The sequence below is a fragment of the Thamnophis sirtalis genome, unplaced genomic scaffold (genome assembly GCF_051295495.1).
Source record: "Thamnophis sirtalis isolate CommonGarterSnake01/CBP01778 unplaced genomic scaffold, rThaSir2_p1.2 scaffold_4, whole genome shotgun sequence".
Classification (NCBI taxonomy): domain Eukaryota; kingdom Metazoa; phylum Chordata; class Lepidosauria; order Squamata; family Natricidae; genus Thamnophis; species Thamnophis sirtalis.
Genome location: NW_028261384.1, coordinates 7,964,704 through 7,974,691, shown reverse-complemented (window position 1 = coordinate 7,974,691; position 9,988 = coordinate 7,964,704). Strand labels below are relative to the sequence as shown.

Sequence of the window (9,988 nt, the reverse complement as noted above, 5' to 3'; positions counted from 1 at the left end):
GCTAACGTGCCTATCCTAAAGCTCCTCCGTCTTTTCAAGCGATCCGTGGTGTTAATCAGTTGATGGGATTTTGAAGTAGGAATTTAATGTCAAGAGTCCCTGCTGGGACACGGTGTAAGCGAATGGTACTTTATTTTGTTCAGTTGGCCTTTATATGGGCCTACTATTGTCAAACTTCCGATTTAGGACTGATTTCACAAGATAAGACAATACACATTCCACTGTAAATCATTGCAAGACTTTAGTAGCTGACAATGTACCAAGTTAAAAGAACAACAATAAAATGGCTTCAGGTTAGAATAAATCTCTCTTAAAGATGGAAAACTTTTGCAATCTTTAAAAATAACTAAATCAATTTCAGAACCCAAAGAAAATGATCCTTGAAAGCCCATTCCTGCGTGTAGGTCAATGATTCTCAACCTCAACTACTTTTAAAATACGAGACTTCCAACTCCCAGAATACTCCACCCGGTCTATGCTGGCTACGGAATTCTGGGAATTAGAAGTCCATGCTTCTTAAAAGTGGCTGAGGGTGAGAAACACTTGATTTAGTGTTACCAATTTGCTCCATTATTCATATTAGAAGCAATCTTGCTCACTTTCCACATTAGCAGAAAATAATGCTTCCACTTTAAGCACCACTGATTGCAAGATGGCCTGGTATAGCATGCACCTCAAATTATGTATTATTGATTTAGTGCCATTGGACTAACACCTCTCACCAAGACATACAGTAGCTTGACAGTAATAGACCAAGCCTCTGGCACAGCGTGAAGCAACAACTCATAATTTAAAACAGAAATTAAAAACCCTACATAGTGTCCTTTGATTCTTCAGCTACCATTCCAAAAGAGTTTTCATGGGGTTGCATATAAACTTTCTGCAGCAGCAAATAATGATTATAGCTTTCTGGGGCGAAACATAAAACGGAGGCTAGGGGAAATTCCAAGTCCAATGTACCTACATAATGAGATTGCATTCTTTTGCGTGCGGACACATCTCTTCCTGAAACCCAAACCATCCCATTCGTGGAATCTGCTGGGTTCAGGGAAAGAAGTCGACTTCTTTGGGAGTCTTCCATTGGGGTCTTCATTCTGCTCACACATTTCAGAAAGCCTTGGGTGCAAGGCAGAGGCTCAAATGGGTCAAAGAAGATTAAATGGGTTGATTTTTATTAAGGGGGAGGTGTGATTCTAAGAGTAAAAGATCGTATTCTTCCTATTAAAATTCTAAGTTATGACTTTTCAAATAAAATAATCTCAAGTCAATGGGATAGGACACAGGTAACAGAAACAATTAAATTTGCAAAAAAAAGAAAGAAAAAGAAAGAAAGAAAGAAAAAACCTCCCCTAAGCTTAAAAGCCTTACCTTAAGGGAGGGATGATTGACTCTGGCAATCATACAGCATGTGCAACTCCCAGAATTCCTGAGCCAACTGGCTCACGGTTTCCAGGAGCTGGAAAGCCACACCTACTATAAGGAGTTTTCCTGCATTCCTTATCAGCTGCACTTGGCTAAAAGCCTTACCGTAAGGCAGGAGTGAACAACTAATGGCAACTTTACAACATGTGGACTTCAACTCCCAAAATTGCTGAGCTCAGGAATTCTGGGAGCTGAAGTACAAGTTTTCTTGGGGGAGGGGGGGGGATTTGGGAAGCAAATATAGAGCAAAACAGGTACACTAAGCCAGAGAGGCTTAAGGCACCTCTTTTAAAAAAATTCAAAAAAAAAAAAAAGTCAAAAGTCCCCCACAAATTCCTACATTCCCCCTCTGGTAATGCGCAGCTGATATTGCTCACAGAGCCCTTCCTTTTTTCAAATGTATGAGCAACTAGAGACAAAGAGCTCTTTAAAAAAAAAAAAAGGATTCTGTTTCTGAACTCCGATCATTAGTGTTACCACTAAGCAGAACTAACATGGGTATACAGGCCCCAGAGTCCATAGTGTGATTGAAGGAAGCTGAATTCTACCGCGATTCAGAAACCAATCAAATGTTTCCGCAGCACATTAAAAACTAGGGCTTTCTGGTGCCAATAGCCGCTTTAAAGCCCAAAGGTGAAACATGTCCTCTGAAAAGCTAGGGCTCTTTGGTTTCATCCATCAATTCCTGGGCACTTTTGTCACTGCTGCTGTCTGTTTTGGGTGGCATGGGGGTCTCAACCCCACTTAGGGGTTGGACAGTTCCCTGAGCGTCAGCATCCAGTCCAGATGGTGCCTCTGGAGTCACGTCCATAGGGAGGGCTGGCGGAGGAGACACGGGAGGCCTTCCCTCCAGGAAATCGGGATGACGGCTCTCGTCTGCTTGAAGACATATCGATTCTTCTGAGAACGGAAGAGAGGCCTGATCTAAAAAACATACACACAAAAATGTTTGTGGCACAGGTAGTCCTCTAGTTACAATGAACGACTAGTCTATTTAGTCACCGTTTGAAGTTACAATGGCACTGAAAAAAAATGACATTTTTCACAGAATCGCACAAACGTTTTAGCATCCCCATGGGGTCCCTCTAATAATCAGCAAGGGCCTTCTTCCTCTCCCACTCACCATCTTTCAACTTATAAAAAACAAAAGTGTGGCAAATGGTTCTCTCTCTTCCCCCCCCCTCTCTTCTCAATAACGTTTATAAAGCTGTTCATACGCAGTGCTTGTTTACATAATGTCTGCTCTACGAGGTGGGGAAGGGGGAGAAACAAGCAAGCTTAGTTAAATCTATCCAATATTGCCTTTTGTTAATTATGGTGGAAAGAATTCAAGTCTTTTAAGATGCTACAAAAAAAACATTTTTTTAAATAACATTATCTTGAAATACTAAAATTTGGCAGACAGCGGCGAACTTTGGCTAGTCTAAAAAAAACTAGTAGTATGTGTAGCTTCTATTTAGATAGGAGAGCACCAAGAAATCCTACAGCAGCAAGGTAAGGTAGACTAGGGATTTGAAAGAAAATACGAGGAAAAAGTAATGACAAACCACTTCTATATTGCTAAGAAATGCACAAAAGTCCTAGGAGTTGAGCTTGAAGGAGATGGGTTTTGTTTTTTTTAGATAGTCAACTCTTACAACCATCTTTTTAAAGTTCCCAAGTTTGGACACCCCTGCCTTAAACAATAGAAATTCTGGTCCCAACTCTGATTGTAAGGACTAGCTGTATTTTGGACATGCCAGAAATCCTAATTTTATCTTTTCAGGCCCAACGGCTTCCAACTCTGCTTACCAAAATATGAAGGAGTTTCACTATATGTGGATAAGCTGCCAGAAGCTTCCAAAACATCTGATAAGGTGAAAGAAGGAGAGGAAGGCACTTGGGCTGTTTTTACTAAATCAATTAATTCAGGAAAAGGAGCTCCAGACATATCTATAAAATCTGCAGGGAAAAGAAAAAAAATGAAAGAGGGGAAATTGCGCCTGACAAAACCATCAGATAAGCTAAACAGAACCAAAACCATTTTAACAGCACAGACAACATTCCAGCTTCCTCTTGGATACAACTGCAATGAACATCAGGGAGATGCACTGCTAGCGCCTTCATTCCTTTTGGCTTGTATAAATGAGCGTGGACCATCCTGGTTTAATGTACTCAGTGAGTGTGTATGAGTGACTTAAGAGTCTACTGGAACAATGCTGTGCCAAAGTAAGAGCGAGAAGGATTGATTTCATACAGTCAGCCGTGGTTGGAAGATGCTAGAAAATTCTCAGTTGTTAAAGGGGACAATGGGTGTGAAGATGTAGAGGAAAGGATTCTGCAAGGAAAAGAATCCGAAAGCTGACCAAATGAGCCTTTGGGATGGTAATGTTCCTGCTGCATCCTGCACACTTATTCGTTCTCTGCAGGAAAAATATCTTGCACGTTTGTCTAGTCCAGTGTTTTTCAACCACTGTGCCGTGGCACACTAGTGTGCCGTGACATAGTGTAAGGTGTGCCGTGGGAGAATTACTTTATATATAGTCAATATAGGCACAGAGTTAAATTTTTTTAACATTTTCTAATGGTGGTGTGCCTTGTGATTTTTTTCATGAAAAAAGTGTGCCTTTGCACAAAAAAGGTTGAAAAACACTGGTCTAGTCCATAGATGTCAAAACTGGATTTCTTCGACAGCATTGTAGTTCCCCTCCGCGGACCAGCAGGGGGTGGGGGGGAAGAGACAGGACGAACACAATGTGCAGGTCCCTGCTGGCACAAATGACCATTGGCTTACCTGAAGGATCCTTTTCCGTGTGCTGCAGGAGAGTACAAGCAAGGGTTAAATTCTGTCCTTCCGCCCAATGGACTGGATTGAAATTCTTGACCACGCCTCCTGGTCTCCCGGTATCTTCAGTTTTTCAATGAAGGCATGGTCCCGAAAGGTAAGTCAATGTCGAGTCAATGTCAATGTTCCATCCTTCCAAACAACGTCCACAGACGAAAAGTAAGAACAACTCCAATGGAAAGAAGATAACTTCAGGACGGGATTGGACTCTCCCGCAGCCCACGGAAAAGGACACTTCAGGTAAGCCAATGGTCATTTTCCCATGCGCTGCTTGGAGAATCCAAGCAAGGGACATACCCAAGCAAAGAAATGTCCAAGGGCGGGAACAACAAAGAGTAACAACCCAACCCTAATGAGTCTCAGAAACAACAGCCTGCAGCACTCTCCTGCCAAAGGCCGCATCTGCGGATGCAAATTTGTCCAGTTTGTAGTGTCTGACAAATAACGATGGGGACACCAGGTCGCCGCTTTGTAGATCTCCTCGACCGACGCCTGAGTCGCTGCGCTGCGTGTGGAATGTGCCGTCACTCGATAAGGAACGGGCCTGCCCTGCTGTTCGTAGGCCAGGGAGATGCAAGCCTTGATCCATCTCCCAATGGTGGACAAGGTGACCTTTCGACCCAACGAGGTCGGTTTGAAAAGTGACAAACAAGGCCTCCAACCAATGAAGGGGAGCCGTGTGTCTGATGTACCTCTTGACTGCCCTTCGAACATCGAGAGAGTGCCAAGGATGCTCCCTCGGGTGATTTGGGTGTGGACAAAAGTCTGGAAAGACAACCTCCTGGGCATGGTGAAAATATGAATTAATTTTTGGTACAAACGATGGATCGAGACGGAGGACAACTCTGTCTGGGTGGATAGTACACAAATGGTCCCGGACCGATAGTGCTGCAATTTCTGAAATCCTGCGAGCTGAAGTAATGGCAACAAGGAAGGCAGTTTTAAGAGAGAGGTGTCATAAGGACACATGACGTAATGGCTCAAAGGAGAGGGGGACTGAGCACCCTGAACACAGTGGCAAGATCCCAGGAAGGATAATGATGGACAACCTGGGGACTCAGGTTGGAGGCGCCACGTAGGAAGCTGCGTACTTCCGGGTGCCTGTTGAGTAGTTGATGGTTGCCATAGGAGAGCACAATGGACAGGGCTGCTACTTGGCATCATCAGGTGTTAGCGGCTAGACCCCTATCAAGGCCCTCCTAGTAGAAAATCTAGGAGTTGAGGGGGGGAAGCGGCTGTTGGTTGAAGATGGCGTGTCGTGCACCAGCTAGCAAAGGTGGTCCAGGTGACATCATTGATCCGCGAGATGGAGGCTCGTCTGGAGGCTTGGATGGTGTTGATCGCCTTGGTAGAATAGTTGGCTCTCTTCAGGAGGTCCCTCTCAAGTTCCATATGGTTAGCTTGAGCCACTGGGGCTCCAGATGCGTAACTGCTCCCTGGCTGAGACCGACTCCTGAGGAATCCTCCAGGGATGTGTGATGGACAGGCATGTCAGATCGGCAAACCTAGTCCGTCGGGGCCAGTATGGAGTCACCACAAGAACCTCTGCCTGCTCCTCCAGAATCTTACTGATCAGTCTGGGAATGAGCACCAGTGGAGGGAAGGCATAGAGCAGCCCCGGAGGCCAGGGGGATCAGAGGGCATCGACCCCTTCCACCCGGGGACATTGGAGTCTGGTGAAAAATCAGGGGAGCTGAGCGTTCTCTGGAGTGGTGAACAGGTCGACCAAGGGATGACCGAACCTCTGAGATAATTGGTGAAAGAGGCGCGGATGGAGGCGCCACTCCGAGTTGTCTAGTCTGGTACAGCTCAGCCAGTCCCCCTGGACATTGTTCACTCCAGAGATGTGCTCCGCCCGAATGGATTGTAGGTGACGTTCTGCCCACCAACCAATCACTTCCGCCTCCATCATGTGGGACCGGGACCTGGCATCCCCTTGGCGATTTATGTGCACCTTTGTTGCCACATTGTCAGTGAGGACAAGGTGATGTTAGATGCAGTGCTAGAACTTACGAAGCGCTAGCCTGGCCGCCCTCAGCTCCAACCAATTGATGTTGTGCAAGAGATTGTGAGTTAACCATTGTTCTTGAGCCACTAGGGTGTGCAAGTAAGCTCCCAGCCGAAGAGGCTGGCATCGGTTGTGACAGTCAGTCTGGGCAGTTCCTTGAAGTAAGACTCTTTCAGGAGGGCTGGTGAAAGCCATCACCAGAGAGAACAAATGACTTTGGTGGGTAGACATACTTTAACCGGTGAATAGCTGGTCTTTGCTCTCTGCATTGGCAGGAGAAACCATTGCAGATCTCTCACATGGAATCTCGCCCAAGAACAATTGAGAGACACGAGATCATCTTCCCCAGCAATGGTGACAGGGTGACAATGTGAGTGCTGGGGGAGAGGCTAACCTTTTGGACCAGTTCTCTGAGGCTTTTGACGCGATCCGGTGACAAGACTTCGCAAGATGAAGTGTCTATCACGGTCCCCAGATGCCGAATCCTGGTGACTGGAGTCAGGTGGCTGTTTTCAAGGTTGATGGTAAAACCATGATTCTGCAACATATGCATGGTGATGCGTAGATCTCGTGTTGCTGACAACAACTGAATCAAGATGTCGTCTAGGTAACACTGTAGGCGGATTGATCGCGATCTTAGATGGGCAGCGACCGCAGACAGGATCTTCGTAAATGTCCTTGGGGCTGACGACAGGCCAAATGGAAAAGCCCTGTACTGAAATTTGGTCCCAGCATAGAAGAATCTTAGGTAGCGCCTGTGCTTGGGCCTGATGGGGACGTGGAGGTATGCCTCCTTCAAGTCTATTGATGTTAGGAAGTCCCCTTGATGAATGCAGCCCAAGATGGATTGGAGGGACTGCAAGCTTTTGGGCACTAGAAAAAGAATGGAATAGAACCCCCTGCGTTCTTGCTCCAGGAGAACCGTTTCTGTGGCCCTGATCTTTTTGAGGTGATGGATCTTGGCCTCCATGCTCTTGGTGGGGCAACAAATGAAGTGGCGCGGAGGGGGGAAGGAATTCCAGAGTGAGGCCTACTTGAATCGTTTGGAGCACCCACGCATCCGAGGTAATCTCCTCCCACTGGGTGGCAAAGAGTTGGAGCCACGCCCCTATGGGAGGATTGGGACGGTGGTCACTTGTTCCGACTGAAGGACTTGTTTCTAAACCACCACCACCCCGAAAGGGACGCCGGGAGTAGGGCAGCTGACGGGCCCTGTCCCAAAATGGTTGTCGATCCTGATTGCGATCTGTCCCTTGAGCGTAGGAACGCTGAAAGGAGGAGTTGTTGTTTGGAGGATCAGCTGGCGAGAAGCCTGCCTGCAGGAGAAGGAGGCCGACCTGCGGTCAGGTTTCCTGGAAACCGTGGGCATCATCTTCTGCTTATCCTTGTTGTCAACTAAAACTGAGTCAAGGGCCTCCCCAAATAACTTGCCCCCTTTAAAGGGAGAGGAAACAATCTTCCACTTCGAATGCATATCCACGTTCCAGTGGCGTAGCCATAAGAGTCTATGAGAGGTGACATTAGAGGCCATGGCACGTGAAGCAAACTTCACTGCGTTAAGGGTGGCATCTGCAGAATATTCCACCACGGCTACAATTTTGTTTACGTCATGCTGCAGTCTGGCGTCCCCTGCCGGGAGCCTAGTGAATAATTAGTGAAGACAGGCAATCGTGGCCCTATTGAAAGAATGAGGCGGAGGTGGCCGCTTTAATGGCCCAAGCTGCGGCTTGATGAATTTTGTGACAAGCCCATTCAGCTCTTTTGTCCTCTGCCTTAAGTCCCTCTATAAGGTCCGGTGGGAGCACTGAAGAGGAAGTGAGAGCCTGAACTGGAGGATCAACGGAAGGGAGCTTAAGAAGCTCTTCCATGGTACGATCCACTGAGTAAAGGCGTTTGCCACTACCGCCAGGGGTGACGAGGGTCCCAGGTTGGACCCACTGGGGTTGGACTACATCTTTAAAGAGTTTGGGAGAAGGGATGATTTCCTGAGCGGGGACCTTCTCATCGAAGAGGAACTGTGATCCGTAGGATCCACAGCTGCCTGATCTGGAGGCACCGCCACCTCCATATGGGCGGACACCTTGGCCTTGAAATGGATTGATTTGAACAGGGATGGTTGAAACAATCCAGCAAAGGGTGGTTTATCTGGAATAGGGTTCTCATCATACGATAAGTCATGACCACCCACATCCTCATTGTCCCAAACCGATTCAGCACTGGCCGCCGATAGGGGCGGAGATGAAGGCCTGTTGGGGCATTGTCACTCTCCAGGGCCCTGAAGGGGCTGCGGAGCTAGAGGGGTCTGAGGTGCTGGAGCGGGTTCCACCACAAAACCGCGCTCGACTAAACCGCGCCCGACTCAACCGCGTCGCTGACGTCATCAACAGGGCGACAACAGCGCGGAGACAGAAGCATGCTGTAAACCCTAAACCTAAAATTAACCCCTAAACCTAAACCTAACCCCCCTAAACCTAATCCTAAACCTAACCCTTAACCTAACCCTAAACCTAACCCTTAACCTAACCCTAAACCTAATCCTAACCCTTAACCTAACCCTAAACCTAACCCTTAACCTAACCCTAACCCTAACCCTAAAGCTAACCCTTACCTTAAGTTGAATCGGCTTGCTTTCAAAGCGCTATTTAAAGCGCCCTTCTTTCTCCACGCTGGCTGTTGTCGCCCTGTTGATGACGTCAGCGATGTGGTTTAATCGGGCGCGGCTTAGTCGAACGCAGTTTTGACGGGTCATGGCTGGAGTGGCCTGAGCAATGGGAGGAGCTGGCTGTGGAACCTGTGGTTGTGCCTTGCGCCTTTAGAGGCCCTCAGCTATTCCCTGGGAGATTGCTGTAGCAATCACCTGCCTCATTTCTGCTGAGAGGCCTGGGCCCAGGTCTTCTACTGGGTGGGTCCCTGCCACAGTAGGCCTGAGAGTGGGATCCTCTTCCTATCAGAAAGTAGGTCGAACTCAAATCGGTCCGCCCTCCCCCCCCCTCCGAGAGAGGGAAGGGGACCTGGGCCGCCCAAAGAGAGAAACCGCTCTGAAAAAAACACCACTCAGAGATAGCGGGAGGAGGAGAGGGGATCCAACTGGATCCTGACCAATAGGGCTTCCTGGCTCATCTGGCTGGTGGACTTGTGCCACTATCTGTCTTTTGGCTTTTGCGGATTCTTTCTCCAGGGCTTTCTGGTGTCTGGAAGCATCCTTTTCCTGCGTTTTAGATGGCTGCCTGGAATAAGGCTTGCTGGTCCTGGTCCCCCCAATGGCTTCCCTAGAAGCCCTGCCCGCCTTCCTGAGATAGGGCCCCGTCGGATAGGGAGACTGGCCTGTTGGAAAGGAGTCAACGAAGTTCTCATCCACCATGGTGGTAGACGGCTTCTGCGGTGGTCAGGCAGAGATCTGGCTGGCAATTCGCTGGGAAGCAGGGCAAGCGTGCGCCAACATGACACAATTTAACGCTGCTGGGGGAAGAGAACTTTGAAGAAGTGCACCAGAGATCGAAAGGATAGACGTGGAGGGTGGCTTCGGCCAGAGAAACCTCCGAAATAGCCCAAAATTCCCACCACTTTAAGAGAACGCTCCAATTACTGTCCTCTCTCCAGCCGCCACTGAGAAAACGCGGCAATTGCGCAAATGGCAGGAAACTTTGCTGCTCGAAAATGGCCATCGTAAGGGGGCAGCACAAGATGGCGGTGTCCAGGGAAGCACCACGCAGTCTCCGCTGTGGAGGGAAAAG

At 48.0% G+C, this 9,988-nt stretch overlaps 1 protein-coding gene across 2 annotated transcripts in view; it reads right to left on the bottom strand.

Annotated features, from left to right (window-relative positions):
- Positions 1–222: 222 nt before the first annotated feature.
- Positions 223–9,988, bottom strand: part of GORASP1 (golgi reassembly stacking protein 1) — a 31,857-nt gene continuing 22,091 nt past the window's right edge. Inside the window, exons 8-9 of one of the 2 annotated variants that reach the window (XM_014054623.2) lie at positions 3,214–3,363; positions 223–2,346 (exon numbers count right to left, since the gene is read on the bottom strand). In XM_014054623.2, the coding sequence (XP_013910098.2) occupies positions 2,078–2,346; positions 3,214–3,363 (419 nt within the window). In that variant the 3' untranslated portion in view covers positions 223–2,077. The remainder of the gene's footprint in view (positions 2,347–3,213; positions 3,364–9,988) is intronic. The other variant, XM_014054625.2, reaches the window with a different exon arrangement.